The 21,236-nt window shown below is 44.2% G+C and overlaps 1 protein-coding gene across 1 annotated transcript in view; it reads right to left on the minus strand.

The window, feature by feature from the left end:
- Positions 1-17,989, minus strand: part of IL13RA1 (interleukin 13 receptor subunit alpha 1) — a 65,523-nt gene extending 47,534 nt beyond the window's left edge. The window contains exons 1-4 of the mRNA XM_030849810.3: positions 17,794-17,989; positions 11,055-11,194; positions 5,180-5,318; positions 3,268-3,388 (exon numbers count right to left, since the gene is read on the minus strand). Coding sequence (XP_030705670.1) covers positions 3,268-3,388; positions 5,180-5,318; positions 11,055-11,194; positions 17,794-17,872 — 479 coding nt within the window. The 5' untranslated portion in view covers positions 17,873-17,989. The remainder of the gene's footprint in view (positions 1-3,267; positions 3,389-5,179; positions 5,319-11,054; positions 11,195-17,793) is intronic.
- Positions 17,990-21,236: the final 3,247 nt, after the last annotated feature.

Here is a 21,236-nt window from a genome sequence, read left to right on the forward strand (position 1 = left end):
CAAAGCAATCTACAGATTCAATGCAATCCCTATCAAATTACCAATGGCATTTTTTACGGAACTAGAACAAATAATCTTAAAATATGTATGGAGATACAAAAGACCCCGAATAGCCAAAGCAGTCTTGAGGGAAAAGAATGGAGCTGGAGGAATCAGACTCCCTGACTTCAGACTACACTATAAAGCTACAGTAATCAAAACAATATGGTACTGTCACAAAAACAGAAACATAGATCAATGGAACAGGATAGAAAGCCCAGACATAAACCCATGCACCTATGGTCAACTAATCTATGACAAAGGAGGCAAGGATACACAATGGAGAAAAACAGTCTCTTCAATAAGTGGTGCTGGGAAAACTGGACAGCTACATGTAAAAGAATCAAATTAGAACACTCTCTCACACCATACACAAAAATAAACTCAAAGTGGATTAGAGACCTAAATGTAAGACCAGACACTATAAAACTCTCAGAGGAAAACATAGGAAGAACACTCTTTGACATAAATCACAGCAAGATCTTTTTCGATCCACCTCCTAGAGTAATGGAAATAAAAACAAATATAAACAAATGGGACCTAATGAAACGTCAAAGCTTTTGCGCAGCAAAGGAAACCATAAACGAGATGAAAAGACAACCCTCAGAATGGGAGAAAATATTTGCAAATGAATCAACGGACAAAGGATTAATCACCAAAATATATAAATAGCTCGTGCAGCTCAATAACAAAAAAACAAACAACCCAATCCAAAAATGGGCAGAAGACCTAAATAGACATTTCTCCAAAGAAGACATGCAGATGGCCAAGAAGCACATGAAAAGCTTCTCAACATCACTAATTATTAGAGAAATGCAAATCAAAACTACCATGAGGTATCACGTCACACCAGTAAGAATGCGCATCATCAGAAAATCTACAAACAACGAATGCTGGAGAGTGTGTGGAGAAAAGGGAACCCTCTTGCACTGTTGGTGGTAATGTAAATTGATACAGCCACTATGGAGAACAGTATGGAGATTCCTTAAAAAACTAAAAATAGAATTACGATATGATCCAGCAATCCCACTACTGGGCATATACCCAGTGAAAACCATAATTCAAAAAGACACATGCACCCCAATGTTCATTGCAGCACTATTTACAATAGCCAGGTCATGGAAGCAACCTAAATGCCCATCAATAGACGAATGGATAAAGAAGATGTGACACATATATACGATGGAATATTACTCAGCCCTAAAAAGGAATGAAATTGGGTCATTTGTTGAGACGTGGATGGATCTAGAGACTGTCATACAGAGTGAAGTAAGTCAGAAAGAGAAAAACAAATATCGTATATTAACGCATGTATGTGGAACCTAGAAAAATGGTACAGATGAACCGGTTTGCAGGGCAGAAATAGAGACACAGATGTAGGGAGCAAACGTATGGACACCAAGGGGGGAAAGTGGTGGGGGGTGGCGGTGGTGGTGGGATGAATTGGGTGATTGGGATTGACATGTATACACTAATATGTAGAAAATCGATGACTAATACGAACCTGCTGTATAAAAAAACAAATAAAAGTAAATTTAAAAATTAAAAAAAATTCTAGGCTCTAAAGAAAGGAAATGATGAAAGATTAATTTAGAAAAGAAAGAAAATTTTAACAAATTTTGTAGATATAGTCACAAACATGAAATGTAAGTTATTTTGTGGGGAACTAAACTACTTTTTAACCCTGGGAATGATTTAAGTTTCCCTTTGAGAGGTAGATACCAATCACTCAGACATTGTTGATGGGAATGTAAAACGGTACAGCCACTCTAGAAAATAGTTTGGCAGGGTTTTTTTTTATAAAACTAGATATGCAATTACCATATGATCCAGCAATTACACCCTAAGGCATTTATTCCAGGGAACTGAAAAGTGATATTCACATAAAAACCTGAATATGAATATTTATAGTAGTTTTATTCATACTTGCAAAAAATTGGAAACACTCGAGATATCCTTCAATGAATTAAAGGTTAAACAAACCAATACATCCATAGCATGGAACACTACTCAGCAAGAAAAGGGAATGAACTATTGATACACACAACGGCTTGGATGGATCTCCAGGGTATTATGCAGAGGCTAAAAAAGATAAAGTCAGCCTCAGACAGTTATATGCTGTATGATTCCATTCCAGTTACATTCTTGAAATGACTGAGGTTAGAGACTTGGGGGAGAGGAGTGTGGGGAGAGGGTGTGCAGGAGGGAGGTGGGTGTAGCTATAAAAGGGCAACTCAAGGGATCCTTGTGGTAATGGAGCTATTCTGTATCTATGCATATGATAAAAGTGCATAGACCTACACACACACACAAATAACTGGACGGAACACCAGTGAAATTTGAATAAGGTCAGTGGACTGTACCAATGTCAATTTTCTGGTTCTGATATTGCACTCTGGTTATATGAGATGCTACCATTGGAAGAAACTGGGTGAAGGTAGATGAGATCTCTTTGTATATATTTTTGCAATTTAATTTTGCGGATCTATAATTTTTTTTAACATTTTTGTTGGAGTATAATTGCTTTACAATGGTGTGTTAGTTTCTGCTTTACAACAAAGTGAGTCAGCTATATGTATACATATATCCCCATATCCCCTCCCTCTTGCGTCTCCCTCGCACCCTCCCTATCCCATCCCTCTAGGTGGTCACAAAGCACCGAGCTGATCTCCCTGTGCTATGCGACTGCTTCTCACTAGCTAGCTATTTTACATTTGGTAGTGTATATATGTCCATATACACACTACCACTCTCTCACTTTGTCCCAGCTTACCCTTCCTCCTCCCCGTGTCCTCAAGTCCATTCTCTAGTAGGTCTCCGTCTTTATTCCCGTCTTGCCCCTAGGTTCTTCATGACCATTTTTTTTTTAGATTCCATATATATGTGTTAGCATACAATGGAATATTACTGAGCCATAAAAAGAAACGAAACTGAGTTATTGTAGTGAGGTGGATGGACCCAGAGTCTGTCATACAGAGTGAAGTAAGTCAGAAAGAGAAAAACAAATACCGTATGCTAACACGTATATATATGGAATCTATAATTATTTTTTAAGGGTTTGTTTTTTTTTTAAATGAGACACCAAAAGCAGACGCATTTTCCATGAAGCAATGTGTAGAAAAGAATAGGCTGGTCCATTTGGGGGTTTGTTTTAACTAGGTTAGGTGCAAAGGCTCCCAATGCAATCACAGTCAGTCCCTCTCCAGTAAGTCTCCTGTGCATACTCACCAATAGTAGAGAGTATAGTTAGTGTCAGGATTTGTATTCCTTCCAGGGAGCCAAGAGCACTTCATGTAGCTCAGGTTATACCAAATGCATTGTAGCTCAGTAACAGCGGACTCAGGATCGCCTGGAATATGCAGCCAAGAGTTTAGGACCCCCGTCTCCTTGCCCTGCGAGCTGGCCAGTCACTCTAGGGGCTGGGGGATGGCAAGCGTGCTTCCGGCTGCTTCTCCGGAAAGCTAATCCCTAACCTCTCACCCCATTTGACCCAGAAGGCACCCAGGCGGAAGAAAACCCAAATCTAATTTGTTCACAACTTTCTCTCTTTACTATCACTGAGGGACCCTAACTCCTGTATTCCTAACTGGAGAGAGAGTCTGAAGGTCAAACATTTCAGTCATAGGAAATGACTATGGAATTTCCCAAATGAATGTGAAAATATAAACAACCATTATATCTACCTGTCTTTTAAAAAAAAAACAAGTGTTCTGAGTTATACTTTACCTTGTCTTTCGAGCAATACTGACACACCTTGTTTTAAAAATTAAACAAACCTTCCTCCTGAGGCAATTTGGGGAAAGGTAAGCAAAACGTAACTCTTAGTAGCTGTCTATTGGGGGTTATGGCCTAAGGAGCCCTAAAATCTTGATGATCTGAAATCTCTACCTTTAATAAAGCCTTTTAAGTTAAGACATCACGTCTCTAAATTAAATGCCTATGTTTAAAATTCAAACCTGTTATCCCTCGTGCTCCTTAAAGGCGTACTGTGCTGAGCCATCACCACCCACCTTTTCGTCATAATACAATTTAGTTTCTTTCAGATTATTAAAGTCCTCAAGAAACGAGTATAGGGGAGGTAACTTGCTGTAAACCATGCTCCCAGCCTCCTAGCAGTACTGAATTTTATAACTTTACAAATATTACTTCATATACATTTGATCTGTGCATACAGGTAGAGAGAACGGTCTAGAAAACAAGTCATGTAGTGTTAAGGTTTGGAGGTAGGAGATGGGACCTTGCCCAACCAAAGGGCAACATGATGTGAATAGATAATATGTATCTAGCATTTACTGTCTGCCAGGCAGTATTCTCAGCACCTCATGTGTACTGATTGATGTAATCCTTTCAACATTCCTGGGAGATAAGTACTATCATCATCTCTTTTTACAGGTGAGGAAACTGAAGAGAGAAGGGGCTAAGTGATCTGCCTAAGGTCACACAACTAGAAGCTGGCAGAGCTGAGATTTAAACTTGGACATCTGGGCTCTGGTAGCCCTGCTCTTCCTGAGTATATGCTACTCCCTGCATGTAACATAAGAGCTGGGAACAATGATCAAGCTGACTACTTGACAGCTTTTTCTAGGGCTAGTCTTGAGTCAGAGCTGGGCCAACATGCCCACTTTCCTCTTTTAACATCTTTCCCCAAATACATCCTGTATATCAATCTAATCTCTCTATATAATGAGTGAGACACTATCAATATTTTCATTTGTTTAAGGTACTGGACCTGGGACCTGAAGATCTACAGCAACTCACTCAGTTCCCTTCTTCCTCACAAAATAGATCAGGGTAATAATACATGCCTTGCTCATTTCACCGAATAAGCTTGCGAAGCTCTATTTAGGGGAGAGGCGTGTGTGTGTGTGTGCGTGTGTGTGTGTGTGTGTGTGCCACTTTCCAAATTATTAAGTGGTCTATAACTATCAGGCATTGTTATTCAAGTTGTCTGTGAGCACCTCAAAGGCAGAGATGTCCTGACAGTTGTTGGTGTGTCGTCAGCATCTAGTACCAGTGCCTGACACTTATTAGACTCAACAAATGTTTGAAAATTAAATGAATTAATGAACACTGAACATAAGCATATGGATAATTTGGATTTATTCTCTAAATGCCAAGAGACAGTGTTTTTAGCTGTTACCTTCAGGGGGTGAGATGCACTTTTCCACCAAAATGCTAGGCTTCTCACTTTCGTTGGTGCTACACTGGGACCCCACTTGCAGACAAATCCTCTCATTCAGGGGCACTTCTTTTGAACGATAAGTTTCTGGAGCAATTTTCTAAGATAAGGAAATTTAAAAAGGCATTGCAGTAGCAAACACACAGAAATACAGTTGTGTAAAGAAAATGGAAAGTTATCAAATGGTATACAGTTCAGTGATTCTCAGCTTCGGGTGATTCTGTTCTCCCATTCCTGGGGGACATTTGTTAATGTCTAAGAACATTTTTCGTTGTGATAACTTGGGAGGGGGCTGCTACTGGCATCTACTGGGTAGAGGCCAAGGATGCTGCCAAACATCCTATAATGCACAAGACAGCCTTCCCTCCCCCAACAACAAAAAATTATCCTGCATCAAATGTCCGTAGTGCCACCATTGAGAAACCATGGCATAGATAAAAGACAGTTTCCTGCATTTTCAATGTATACACATCATGATATTTACTACAAACCTACCATGCTAACACATATATCTAAGAGCAATTTCAAAGGAAACACAATAAGCTTATCAAAATTCAATTCCAAGTAGATGCAGTATAACATCAAGATCAAGGTAAAAAGGACTGCTTTAAGAATCTGGCAATCCTGGTCACCTCTGAGGAGAGGAAGTAAAGAAGGGGAGCCTGAGGGCTGAGGAGACTTTTCAGGAAACACCTTTCTGCACTGTTTGACCATTTTGATTATCTCATATACACATATGAATTATAAGGGTTGATATTATATGCACTGAGTATAGCACGCTCTTATTCTAAAAGGTAGATAAGCTTTGTGGAACCACAGAAAGCCAACTTATACATGGCTTACGGATAACAATCACAAGCCTGGTTATTATGATTTAGAATAATGAGATTAAAGGCTCTTAAGGAAATTAACATTTTCCAAGGTGACAGAGTTGGGATAATTAAGAACAGAGCCGCTTTTAATCAGAGCTCCAAGGAGCTTCCTGTTTTGCAATAGTTTCTGACTCAAGTTGGAGACAGCACTTCCTTTTATATACGAGGTGATAGCCATGAAGGGAAATTTTGTCAGAGTTACCTTTATCTACCACCCTAAGGGGTACTCTGCCATTTCACATGCCTGCTGCCAACTGAGCATGAGGGCAACTGCGAGAGACTCTCAAAACCAGGCACAAGGATGTCCTCTGAGAGGTAGCCAGCAAATCAATTAACGAGCCACAGCAAAGACATGGGGAAGAAACAACACTTTGTACAGACCGAACAGCTCTTAGGCCCAGGCAAGAAAGCACTCTAAAAAAGGAGTTAGCTGGTCAGCCCTGGAAGAAGAGAAAAAGAAATGCCTGCAAACAAAATTCTGACAGGGAGAAAAGAGAGGGTGATTCAGCTCCATGGACATTGATTATTTTTGTCCCAGAGCAAAGCCCTGCCTACTTTCAGTGGGGCCTCCAGCTATTCTGAGTCAAGTACATTTTCACAACAAATTCCTGATTCCTTGCCAAGAAACCTACTTATCATTTGGCTTTCCATATAGTCGCTGCCTACAGGACTAGAACATACCAGTTGAGCCAAGAGAAGGCTCTCGAGAATGTTTCACCATTATAGCTCTCATGGCGAAGTAAGGAAACTGGCCCTTAATTGATGAATGTGTGCTGAGGAAACAAGGATTGTTGGTAATGGTGGCAGGAAAGCTCCGAATGCAAATTTCACCAACCACACAATTTTACTAAGCAGAAGTCCCATATACCCCTGAAGGAGCCACCCTGACCCAAGAATCCTTGGTAACTCTTGTGTGGAAGCTGCATTTGCCCTCTGAGGACACCCGGGAGAAAATGTACGGTCAAATGCCATAAATTAGAATCATTATGGAAAAATCCCAGTTCTCTTATATTAGATATTGTTCCAGTGAGAGGGCTGAGGAGTTTTATTACACAAGTATTTTTAATAAATGGAATTTCTTAAAGTAAAAACATACTTTAGCATCTAAATCTGAACCTTTTTTTTTAAAAAAAACTTCATTTTCAAAGTTAATCGGTTATTGATTCAGACCCTTTATTAATTTATTTATTTTGGGCTGCGTTGGGTCTTCATTGCTGCACGCGGGCTTTCTCTAGTTGCGGCGAGTGGGGGCTACTCTTCGTTGCAGTGCACAGGCTTCTCATTGCGGTAGCTTCTCTTGTCACGGAGCAAGGGCTCTAGGCATGCGAGCTTCAGTAGTTGTGGCACGTGGGCTCAGTAGTTGTGGTTCACGGGCTTAGTTGCTCCGCAGCATGTAGGATCTTTCTGGACCAGGGCTTGAACCTGTGGCCCCTGCATTGGCAGGCGGACTCTTAACCACTGCGCCATCAGGGAAGCCCTAAACCTGAACCTTTTGTTTTGGGCATATGAATAAAAAAATAACTTAGAAAAGACATGGTAGGGGGAAAGATAAAATACTTTTAAAAAATCTCTTTCAAAGCTCAAGGCAAATAATATTAAATTGGCATGAATAAAGTAGGAACCCCAATTGTCAATGATTGCCAAGTCAAGTGCACCTCTCTGTATCAGACAAGGAACTAAATCCCTCCCAGAAGATCTTGATGAAGTATGTGTGATCGCTCCCATGTGACTTTCGGCTGTGGTGACTCATTGCACTGGTAGCTGCTGTATGACATTATGTTCTACCTGTCAGAGAATCTGGGGTCCTTTGAAAATTTATCAAAAATCAAGGCCAGAGTCCTGAACCGATCCCTCCCCCTCAAGACCAAAGTTCATTTGGCTAGATCGCAGCTTTCCCAACTGCTAATCCTTTCTCAGAAGGAAAGGGGAGTCAGCTTCAGCTTCAGTCTCTTTGGATGCCTAGACAGAACAACATCCTTTTAATTTATTCACCTAGTAAGACTTGCTTATCTCTTGGTGATGAAAGAGATCTAAAATCTGATGCCAGATCCTTCTTCTAATTGCCAGATTACACATTGCTAAAACAATGGTGAAGGGCAGCCACTTAAGCTAGTCTTGTATTGAATTTTTTTTTTTTAATCATCTATGGGGCTTCCCTGGTGGCGCAGTGGTTGAGAGTCCGCCTGCCGATTCAGGGGACGCGGGTTCGTGCCCCGGTCCGGGAAGATTCCACATGCCGCGGAGCAGCTGGGCCCGTGAGCCACGGCCGCTGAGCCTGCGCGTCCGGAGCCTGTGCTCCGCAACGGGAGAGGCCACAGCAGTGAAAGGCCTGCGTACTGAAAAAAAAAAAAATCATCTATGATTCCATATCTCTCATCTTAATGGTCCTCCAATCTGAAGATTGAAAATGACCTCAAGGATTTACCTCATTTAGCAATTTGGGACTGTTAGACGGTCATAAAAGTCCTGTAACATGTACAAACTATCATAATGCCACTGCTTCAACATGCTTCAAAGCACATATACACCCCGGTGTGGTCTGATGACATTAATGCTGTGTCCAAAGGACAGAAAGAGGGAAGGAAAACCACTCCTCCCATTGATTCTGAGTCTCAGGATTGTAAACTTCAAAAAGGTCCAGACAGGAAATCCCCCATCACTGACTGGAAAGAATAATCTGTGTTTATCACAACTGCCACATTGGCAGCCTTCAAAGCTGTCAAATGGCTGGAATAAAGGAGCAGGCCTTAGGCAGCGGCCACCCTTTATGGTCTCCATCTGGTCTCTTCAGGGGCAAAACGGAGGGACCAAGTTTAAACGATAATATTAGGTTGAACCATATAATATGACCTATAAAGGCAACAATTTCATATGGTTGAATCTAACAACAGTAATAATAACAAAAGCTAACAATTATTGAACACTAACTCTGTGCCAGGTGTATCACAAACATTATCTCCTTTAACAAACACACACCATTCATATGAGGTAGGTACTTTTACTAGCCTTTCCCCCCAGCATTCTACAAACAAGGAAATGGAGGCTCAGGCTCAGATAGGTTAAATGACTTGCCTACGGCCACAAAACTTGAAAGGGAAAGAGACAAAATTTCAAACCCAATTCTATCTGATTCCACTGCCTCCTAAAGTTACTTTCAAGTCTAAATTTCTGTAACTATACCGAGGAATTAGCCCCATTTCTACACTAGCATATCAGCATGTCTACCTGACTGATCCTTGAGTGCGGTTGACGGGCTAATGAATAAGGACATGTTAGAAAGATGGTGACCTCTCCTGGGGGTTTCAGTTAGATACTTAGGTGACGCACTAAAGGGTCTTTCCTGGAATTTCTCAAGGCTGAACTACCAAAAGTTGCCACTAAGACTCCAACTGTCTAAGGCCCCTCCTTAGGAACAAGAGGAAGCCAACAGTGTGAAAAGGGGAACTGGCCTACCAGAGTTTCACAGGCTTCTGCATTTGGAGGACCTCTTTTAAAACACAAATATTTCTGACCAGCCTCAATTCCTTATCAATCAACACCTAAACTATAATTAACACCTCTGCAGGAAAGCAGGAAGGCAGATTAGCAAGTTTCCCTCTAGAGGAAGAGCCCATTCCACCCGCACTTCATTGAGTTTCCCATACATTATTTTTGGTGGACCAGCAAGCCAGAGACGTGAGTAGAGCCACACTTTACACATGAGGAAATGAAGGCTCACAGAGGTTAAGGAATTTACCCCAGCCCAATGAGCTAGCTAAATGGTGCACTAACTAGTTCTCCAGACTCTTCCTGCCACCAAACTGCTCGAACATGGTGATTCCACAGTTCACTGAGCCAAAGTACTGTCATTAATAACAACTTCTCATTGGCCTTCTCAAAATCCAGGACAAATTCAACCCCAAACATCCTCCACCTCCCCCACCCATACACTGAAAGAAGATACAGTCATCCCTCTTACACCCGAGGGGCATTGGTTCCAGGACCCACCACTGACACCAAAATGCATGGATGCTCGAGTCTTTAATTAAAATGGTGTAGGGTTTGCATATGACCTAGGCACATCCTCTCCTATACTTTACATCATCTCTAAATTACTTATAATACCTAGCGCGACGTAAATGATATGTAAATAGTTGCCACTACGAGGCATTCAAGTTTTCCTTTTTGGAATTTCCTGGAATTCTTTTTCCCTAATATTTTCCATCTGCAGTTGGCTGAATCCACAGATGCAGAACCCAAGGACTGTATAAAGATATAAAACAGTTTTGAACAGACGATATGATGCTTTGAGGAACCTGTCAATTAGCAGGGGCTACAAACCAATAAGGCTCAAAAGGAACTTCCATTGAATAAGACTATCATAAAGAATCCGAAATTATCCAATCTTGTTAACAAAAATTCACTTAAATCGGTCACACATCCGACTGGAAAGGCTGAAAGTTTCTCTCATCTTTCCTCAAGCATCAGGGAACTGTCTGGTCAACCCCACCTGCCACTGACATCTTATGTTTTCATTTTCCATATGGCCATTTACTTTTGCATCACATAGTTCTTGCATATCTATCTGTGCATGGGATTAGTGAGATGGTAAATTTGAAAATTCCCTGAGGAATGGAAAGTGCTATATAAATACAAGCCTTCAGGCAGCAACACAGAAACCAATGTTAACATAATTAATTATTCACTGGGTGCCTACAGGAACCAACTTTAACATAATTAATTATTTATTGAGTGCCTAGTATTTCCTAAAAGAGTAATAATCTCAATTGTATTTGATTGGCAAATATTTTCTAATGTTCAATTTTGTCAACAGTTGTTTCCATAATTTTCCCAGTTAAAACATTTGGACACAACTCAAAAATAAAAATCCCACTTTGAAGTAAGATTAGAATTTGACTTATTCTTAGCTCCAACTCACAGGGTTCACTTTACCTTATCAATGCAATATGTTCCAGAAAACTTACCTTATCTTGTTTGTTGCCAAAATGACTAAAATACTTTAGACTACAATTCGGGCTGGCTCCCTCAGGAGGATTCCATGTCCATGTGACTGTGCAGAGGTTTTCAACAGACACACTCAAATTCGTCACAGGTGGCTGAGTTTCTGTTCAAATCAAGCACAAGAAATACATTTATCCACAGCAGCCAGTGTTTTCAGTGGTTAATTTAATCCATTCCTCCAAGTCCTGGAGACCAAGAATCAGAAAACTGAGTTATCAAGAGCTAACATTTATTGAGCCAGGCAGCATTCTAAGTACTCTCCACAACCTTATGAGACAGGGACTCTCAGCCTCATGTAAAGATGAGGCGACTGAGGCACAGGGACATTGAATCACTGGCCCCATATCCCACGGCCAGTCAATGGCAGAGCTGAGATGCAAACCCAGAAAGTGTGGCTCCCAGGCCGCATTCTTTTTTTTTTTTTTTTTTTTTTTTGCGGTACGCGGGCCTCTCACTGTTGTGGCCTCTCCCGTTGCGGAGCACAGGCTCCGGACGCGCAGGCTCAGCGGCCACGGCTCACGGGCCCAGCCGCTCCGCGGCATGTGGGATCCTCCCGGACCGGGGCACGAACCCGTGTCCCCTGCATCGGCAGGCGGACTCTCAACCACTGCACCACCAGGGAAGTCCCCCAGGCCGCATTCTTAACCACTTGCTATGGTGTGAACACAGAGGAGAGTATATTCTTAAATGTCCAAGTTTTCCTCCGGTGGGTATTTGGGGTCCCCTACACTGCGCGCTCAGGCCCATTCAATACAGACAGTTCAATCCCAGCAGTTCTGCAAGTCAGTTTAAGTGGCTCATCTTTAATCGTGCTTGCTAACGTGACCTGGCAATTGTTCTTATAACTTTTCCAAAGAAGTACTGAGAAAGAGATCTAACAACCCTGTTGCTCCCCTGAGGTCTGACACTAAACAACTGGAACTGTAGCTTTGACAAATCTGAAGAGGGACGAAAAGAGGAGAAACTGTGAACCAGTGTCTTAAAAAATGTGTTTCATTTTGAGAAAACCCACCACTGTCTCCACCAAATATTTACTGGCTCTATTATCCTGGACCCAGCTTTAGGATCGGGGATAGGAGTTTTCATGCTTCTGCCAAATGCAGGGAAGTACATATGGAGGAGGGAAAGGAAACACCATTTCAAACTTTCCTGAGAACTTCTCCTGAGGCCAAAATCGTCCCACGGAAACTGGATGAGGGCTCCTCTGTCCTATCTTTGCAAATTTTCTGTAAGTCGAAATTTATAAAGTTTATTAAACTAATTTTAAAAACAATCCCCCCAAATTGTCTAAAGTGGCAAACTTAATCATTATTAATTACTTAAGGACTACAGTTTTATTAATTTATCAATCAGTAGTTCTATTTTATACTCTATGCCAACACTTTGGAGTGCTCTGGGCCTCTTACATAATCTGCAGTATTTATGCCATTACCTTCCTCTTTAACTGAACAAAAAACACCATTTGTCCCAAAACATCAACCCCACAGGCACTACAGAGGTGGGATTCCCCCCTAAGTCAGGTTTATACACAGCAGCCTGCACAGACCCTGAACTCTCAATATTCATTCCGCCTTTCCTAACTCAACTACCATTAGGCTTTCTGAAAGGTAGACCAAAGGCCCAACCGTGGGGAGGAGGAGGCCACAGCAGGCCAAGTCTTTGTGGAAGCAGGGGGGTCCTATTGCACTGCATTAAAACCCAGCCAGTGCCAGGAGCACCAATGGCTCAGGCGACAGTGATTTTAAGTTAGGATTTTAAGTGATTACAGGAGTGTATAGCTATTCCAGTTTGGCCTTTCGAACATCACGTCAATGATATTTTTTATTTATTTATTTATTTTTACCGTACGCGGGCCTCTCACTGTTGCGGCCTCTCCCGTTGCGGAGCACAGGCTCCGGACGCGCAGGCTCAGCGGCCATGGCTCACGGGCCCAGCCGCTCCGCGGCATGTGGGATCTTCCCGGACCGGGGCACGAACCGGTGTGCCCTGCATCGGCAGGTGGACTCTCAACCACTGCACCACCAGGGAAGCCCACGTCAATGATATTTTTGAAGGCAAATTGTTTATCAGGTATAGAGTCTCTAATGAAAACTTTGTTCCTACCGAAGATTACAATTTACTTTAGGATTATCTCCCTTACTGTGTAGTTTCCAGAAACACACTAGAGCAAAAGTCCAGGATAGCTGGCTTAGCACTTCCTGACACTCTGCCTTCCCACAAACCTCCCACTCCCACACAAAAATTAAAGCCCTAACAATAAAAATATTACCTATTTATGGTTTGCTTAAATCATACCCCAATTTTCAAGGTAGTCTAAGACCTTTTTAAATCTATTTTTGAACCTCAGTATTTTAATAGAACAATAGCCGGCCCTATTTCCAATCTCTCAAACGGATTTCATTTTCCCCCATCTGTTCTGAAGCATCCTTTAGTCAGATCTTCTAACAGGTTTGCATTTTAGGCTACTTGTGGCTATCTGCCATCCTTTTTTCCCCCCCCAATGGTTCCTTCCATTTCTCTTAAGATTTTTCTACTTCCTATACTTTAAAAAGCACACATGCTCACAGAAACTCTTTTTTTAATTTTTACTTTTTTAACATCTTTATTGGAGTATAATTGCTTTACAGCGCTGTTTTAGTTGATGCTGTATAACAAAGTGAATCAGCTATACATAAACATATATCCCCATACCTCCTCCCTCTTGCGATACAATCTCCAAATGTTTAAATATATCTGAATATATGTATGTGGGTATAATACATCCAGACACATAAATAAGTGGAGACCTGTGCTTCTTGTAAAAGTCTGTAACAGCTCCTCATCTGTAAGACACATCATTTCAGCGTAGTGTAGTGATTAAGAGCACGGACTCTGGAGCCCTACTGCCTGAGCTCATATGCCAGCTCTGCTACACACCAGCTGCCAGGTTACTTAACCTCTCTCTGCCTCAGTGTCTGCATCTATAATGTGAGGATGATAATAGTAAACTAATGAAAAAGGGTTATTATGAGGATTAAATGAGTTAATACAGATAAAAAAGAACTCAGAACAGTGCCTGGCACAGAACAAGTGCTGTGTAAATGTGTGCTGTCTGCTTTCTTCCTTTTTGAAGAGACGAAACAGTTCTAAACAGTTGCTTTGGTTTTCTCTGGAATTGATATGTGTCCGTGGCCTTAGAGACACAAGCTTCTCTGCCTGATGAGCTTTCCTTAAGCATCTAATTCTAACCATTTCTTAGGGGTTGATCACTCACCAGAAAGGGGAGTGGGAAGGAGAGAGGGACTCAAGTAGCTCCCTCAACTAAACGTCAAACCTCAAGTGAGTCTGTGTGGACATCTAGCACAAGATCCCATTCGAATTATGAATTAACATGATCAATGCTGTTTCTAATAATAAGGCATGTTACTTAACTAAAACTTTTTGCTCTCTCTTGTTCAATCACAGGAGCTGGCAGAAGCATGCATATTTCGGGAAAAGTCAAGGAAATCACAAGAGTTATACATGAGTCATTCATCTCCTTCCTTTACATCTACTCAGTCATCAACCTCTTTCAGAGCTTTTTGCAACACTTTTTTAAAAAATAAATTTATGTATTTATTTATTTTTGGCTGCACTGGCTCTTCATTGCTGCGCGTGGGCTTTCTCTACTTGCAGCGAGCGGGGGCTTCTCTTGTTGCAGAGCACAGGCTCTAGGCACACGGGCTTCAGTAGTTGTGGCACGCCGACTCAGTAGTTGTGGCTCGTGGGCTCTAGAGCGCAGGATCAGTAGTTGTGGCGCGTGGGCTTAGTTGCTCCACGGCATGTGGGATCTTCCCGGACTAGGGCTCGAACCCATGCCCCCTGCATTGGCAGGTGGATTCTTAACCACTGCGCCACCAGGAAAGTCCTGTAACACCTCTCTCAACCATCCCAATCACACTAATGCGCTCTGCTGGGCCCCGTGAGCCAGGCAGACATACAGCAGTAAGGCACGGGCCTGGACAGAAGGCGTGCACAGCACATCTTTCTAGTGGCCACCTCCAACCCTAGATCCCTGCGTCGCTTCGCACTCCAGTGATTCCCCACACTCAGTCAAGTCTCCCTGCTGGCTTCTCCTCCAGTGTCATTTCCCTCACGCTGCGCCCCACTGAGCTTCAAGGGCAAATGAAGCCCTTCTGCCTGGACTGATTTTGCCAATGCACCCTCCTGCCAAGCTGGGCTCCTCGCTGAGCACAAAAGGGCACCCTCACCCTTACCTCTGGGCCTCTGTAGCTGCTATTCCCCCCAACTGGGAATAACTTCTCCTCCACCTACTCAAATGTCACCCACCCTAAAAGTCTAGCTCAAACTTTAGCTCTTCCATGACACTCCCAGCCCTCAGTTTCCCCTCTTCTGAACGCCTACAGTACTTATTGTTTGGACTACACAGTCTGGCTATTATAAAGCAAGTCTCCAATACATGATCATTCACTTCATACCAATGGCCTGTACATACTTGCATGGGTGCCAACCAGTCCTGCCCTGCTACTCTGGGAGGGGCCCAGCTCCTCTCCCAGCCAAGGACTCCCTTCAATTCTGCAGAGAGAGGCACTGAATACAGTGGTAGGGGCACGGCCTCTGGAACCAGGCTGCCAGGGTCGGAAGCCAAGCTCCTCCACTCTATCACCTACGAGAGCTCTGGGCCTTGCTGTGCCTCAGCTTCCTCACATACAAAACAGGACTAAAACAGCACCTACAGGAGGGTTTTGTGTAAAAATTAAATGAAATAGTTCAAGTGGAAAACTTAGAACGCTGCCCGGCAGAGTAAACACTATATAAGTGCTAGCTGTTATTAAGACATGCCACAATGTGGGCTACCAATCTAAACAGACTAAACTAAGCTGGTAACCTAATCTTTTATAAACACTCAAAAGATTAGCGCTGGAAGAGCCCTTAAAACTTACGGAGTTCAACCTCCTGTCACAGATGAGAAAGCTGCTGTGCAAGGCAGGGGAAATGATAAGCCCTGAAGTCCCACACCTGGGAAATGTCAGACCGCTAACACTCAAGTCCCCTGACTGTCTTTTTTCTTTCTTTTTTTTTTTTTTAACCATGCAATTCTATCAATATTTCCAATGGGAAAAAAGTTTTTCTATTTCTAAGTAACCAAGTTACTAATGAACTTCTGTGACAAAACTGATTAAGTTGGGGGTTGCCAGTATTACTGGAAGGCCAGCTGTTTGTTGTTCCAGGTGCGTGGGGGGACGAAATCTGTAGGAGGGAGGGGGTTAGAGTAGCACTGTGAAAATCAGGAGACTAATGAGATGGGTGACCCCCTCCCTTCTTTGGACTGCAGCTGCCCCATATGATTATGGGAATCAGATCCCCCCAAGTGAACTGGGGGCAACGATTACGCAGTATACTCTAAGGTTCTAAGCCAACCTACAGAGCCTGGCTCAGTACTAAACAAGGCAGGCACTTGAATCATTGACTGTCAAACTTCAAACCTCCCTCAAGTCTCTACTCAAATGCCACCTTTTCAGTGGAGGTCTTCCTACTCCACCCTATTTACAATGGCAAACCCCTTCCCTGCTTTGTTTTTCTCCATAGTACTTATCGCCATCCGACATACCTTATATTTTACTCCCCCCCCCTCCGCCCCCGGCCCCTTCCTCTGACTGCCAACAGCATATAAACTCCAAAGGGCAGGAACTTGACCTGTTTTGCTCACGGCTCCACTCTCTGCCCCTAGAACACTGTCCAGCACAGAGGAGACTGTGCATACGTTTTGTTGACTGAATCAATAGAGGCTATCGAGGTTTCCTAATCAACATTTCAACTTGGGTTTCAAAGCACAACACACTGGTTGAAAATGCAATAAACAAATTGTGGGTGTTTGTGTCAATGTGACAATAAAACCTATCGAATTTGGGGCTAGAATTTGAAGTTATACTATCGTCACCAAAAATGTCCATTAGGCCGCTCATGGCAAAAGCTGGCCGTGAGGAATTCATCAGCCCTCAACTTCTCACAGTAACTCTGGTTGATTAATTTAAATTGCCGCACCAGGGTGAGGGGTATACGAGAACTCTCTATACCATCTTTGCAACTTTTCTGTCAATCGAAAATTATTCCAAAATATAAAGGTTAATAAAGGAAAAGGAAAAAAAGGCATCCACGTGGATGCTGCTCCGAGATTCCCACCGGATTTCTTGGACGCCAGAGGTGGCCGCGACCCTCACGTCCTTTTCCTACAGGGACTAGGAGCTTTAGAGGTTCCCTCCGACTCCCACCCCCTCGCTGGACCGGCCGCGCAAGAAGCCCCGGCGCGTCCCAGCTCGCCCGGACCTAGCTTGCCGTCCCCGCGGCCTCCCGACCCCTCATCCCCTCCCGGGGGCACCGGCGACATTCCGGCTCCCGACCCCGCGGCCCTCCGATGCCACGGACTCGTTTCGGCCCCGGGCCCCGGCGCTAGGCTCGGCGCTTCCCGACGACCGAGGGAAGTGCGGCGACAAGTCGTCGTCCTCCGGCCCCGCAGCCGCCCCTGCCGCCCGGGATCCGGAAAAACCCGGCCGCTCCGGTTCCCCCACCTCTAGCCGGGCGAGGGAGGCGGCGGCGGCCGCGGGCGCGGGGCGTCGTGGGGACGGCCCCCGGCGCCCACCCCCGCCGCGGCGCCCCCGGAGCGCCCCTGCTGGCCTCTCGGCCGCGACCCCCGCCGCCCCGGGCCCCGGCGGCCGCACTCACCCGCGGGCGCGGCCACCCCGCCGCCGCCGGCGCAGAGCAGCAGCGCCCACAGCCCGCAGAGCCGCGCCGGCCGCTCCATGCAGTCCCTCGCTCGGAGCCCGGCCGGGCTGCAGCCGCTGTAGTCTCCGCCTCCTTCGCCCCCTCTCCCACTTCCCGGCTCCGCCGCCCTGGAGGCCGGGGGCCGGCGCAGACTGGAAGAGCCGCCCCGCCCACAGGCCCCAGGTAACCCCAGGCGGTCAGCGAGGACAGAGGGGCGGGGCGCCCGCGGCTCCCGCGGCCTGACGTCTGGCCCCGCGGCAGCCAAGCCGCCACCGCGCCCCCGGAGTCCGATCGCGGGCCAGACAGAACTTCCCTGACCTTGTTGCGGCGCGGCCCCTCCCCCCGGCTCGGTGCGGACTGTGCAGCCTGGCTGAGCCTCGGACAGGACCCGGGCTGTGCCCTGCCGGGCACCGGGCCCGGGCGGTCTCGGGGAAGGAGCCTTGCCCTGGGAGTCTGGAGACGAGGCTTCCAGTCGTTGGCCTCTGAGTCCTTGTTTCCTAAATTCTGACCCCGGGGTTAGTAAACCCAGGCCTGACCTCACAGGGAGGACTTGGAAGACCAAGGAGGGGACTTGGCGGGAGTGTGCTTTGTCAACGGGACAAAAGGTATATTTGAAAGCTGGTGAGACATAATGTTGAGTCGAAGAAAAAAAGAAAAATTCTAAATATGAGGGACAGTGCCATACTATGTACTTCGATTTTTCAAAGCTCACAAAGAACTTTCTTCATCTTTTTGATAGATATATATTGAGAGACGGAAGGTGAGCGGGAAGGATACACATTGAATATGTTCAAAGTGGGTGACTATGAAGATTAATGACGCTGAGGGTGGAGGAAAACGGGAACCCTTCAGTTTCCTGTGCCTGCTGTAACAAATTACCACAAATTTAGTGACTTAAAACAACCCAGCTGTATTATGTTAGAGTTCTGGAAGTCAGAAGTCTCCCTGGGCTAATATCTAGGTGTAGGCAGAGCTGCGTTCCTTCTGGAGGTTCTAAGGGAGAATCTATTCCTCGCCTTTTCCAGCTTCTAGAGACTGCCTACATTCCCTGGCTCGTTCCTGTACCGCTCAGACCTCTGCTTCCCTCGTCACATACTCTGACCTTCCTGCCTTCCTTTTACATTTATAAAAACCCTTATGATTTGATTGGACCTACCAGATATAGAGAAGGAACTAGTGGTTGGAGGGGCCATACAGGGCTGGGGGAGTGGGAGGTACAAACTACTGGGTGTAGATAGGCTATAAGGAGTATAGCCAATATTCTGTAATAGCTGTAAACGGAGTGTAACCTTTTTGTGTACAAATTTTTAAAAATTGGGGGGTGGGGGATTTCCCTGGTGGTCTGGTGGTAAAGAGTCCGCCTTCCAGTGCAGGGGACGCAAGTTCGATCCCTGGTCGGGGAACTAAGATCCCACATGCCTGCGGGGCAACTAAGGCTGCGCGCCACAACTACTGAGTTCAAGCACCTCAACTAGAGAGAAGCCCGCGTGCGTGGCGAAGATTCCTCATGCCGCAACTAAGACCTGATGCAGCGAAAAATAAATTAAAAAAAAATTTTTTTAAGGAAAAAAATAGATTTGGACCTACCAGATAATCCATGATAATCTCCCTATCTCAAAATCCTTGATTAATAACTAATAAGAACCTACTGTATAGCACAGGGAACTCTACTCAATACTCTGTAATGACCTATATGGGAAAAGAATCTTAAAAAGAGTGGATATACGTATATGTATAACTGATTCACTTTGCTGTACACCTGGAACTAACACAACATTGTAAATCAACTGTACTCCAATAAAAATGAATTTTGAAAAATCCTTGATTTAATCACACCTACAACGTCACTTGTGCCATATAAGGTAACAAACATATTCACAGTTGTCTGGGATTAGGTCATGTACACCATTGGGGGGGGATTATTCTGGCACTATCCCCCCAAAAAAGTGTCATGTCTGGATGGATGATGAGACCCACTAACTAGGGTGTATTTGAGTTGAATTAAACCAATGGACACACCTGAAATCTTTTGCAAAAAATATAGCAATAAAATTGCAGATAATACACCTAGTCTAGACCCTACTCAAAGAGCCTGGGGATGTTTAACCTATCCGAAACAAAGGCCTCACTCTTGGAATTAAGGCCCTCAAGTTCAATAAATATTATTGTCCTTCTAGAAACTGCAGTAGACACTCATTAAAAGCAGGCCCTGCCAACAAAGAGCTGCAGCCAGTGTGAGGGGCGATCATAAGGTCAAGAACAGGGAACTGTGGGCCACAAAGAAGGGACAACCTATGGGAGGGCAGAGGCAGGAGAGGCTTCCAGAGGGCAGGCCTGCCCGAGCTGAATTTTGAGATATTGAGTCTTGCACTCCAAAGTTCAGAATGAATCCTTGCCTGTGTATATTACCGAACAAAATAATGTTTATGAAAACACTGTGTAAACTATTGAATCCAGCAGAACTGAGAGATTACTATTATTTCTAAGTCGCCCCACAAATAGACTAGCCACTCTCTAACCTAAGACCTCCCCTTCCCCATCACCACACACATACACTTGTTGACATTTGCTATAAACATTATATAATAAGTTTATAATGATGTTTCCAAAATGATTATGTCATCTGCCTTTTAAGAAGTCTCCAGTTGGAACAGGAGCCCCTGGGGACTGGCTGAGTGCCATCGTGGGCACCGCCTGGCATAGACTGAGCAAGTCCTTAATGAAATGAACAGTAATGGCTGCAAACGATTAGAAAAATAAGGGTCATGACTTGTCATTAGCCTTCAGAAAAGGCCCTGAAAGTGTGCACATTGTGAGGGAAAAAAACCAAGCGTGGTGGCATGGCCTCGACAGTCCTGGCCTGCTGTCATGGGTAAGACTCTTTTTTTTGTTTGTTTTGTTTTGTTTTTTTGGGTAAGACTCTTATAGTCAGTTCCATTTCCTGTAGACCCTAAACGTCATGCAACATTTGAAAAAAAGAATTTTTTTTGTAGGACTAGGCGAGGGTTAGGAATGCTGTTTTTTAACATCAAGCTTTTATTTGTAATCTCTGTGTACTTTTACTCAAAGAACATCTTGATTGAGTTAGGCCACTGCCCCCGCATACAAGAAGATGAAGACAGATGCAAGGCTTTCCAGGAACTGCAATAAACAAAGAACTCTCATTTTGGCTTTGTGTAATCAAAGTCCTGATGAGTCAACATCAAGTTTAGGTTTAACCTTTAATCCATTGAGCCCTGATGACTTGGGTGTGAGATTCCCAGTTGCAGTTCTTTTCACTTTGGCTGGTCGTGGCTTGAGTTCTGGGCTGACTGGTGCATCCAGTTGGCTTTCTTGATCTTTACCCTTCTCACTAAGGCTTTCTTCTTTTCTGTAAATGGAGTTAGAAAGGGGCACAAACAAGA

This window comes from Globicephala melas, chromosome X (assembly GCF_963455315.2).
Source record: "Globicephala melas chromosome X, mGloMel1.2, whole genome shotgun sequence".
NCBI lineage: Eukaryota > Metazoa > Chordata > Mammalia > Artiodactyla > Delphinidae > Globicephala > Globicephala melas.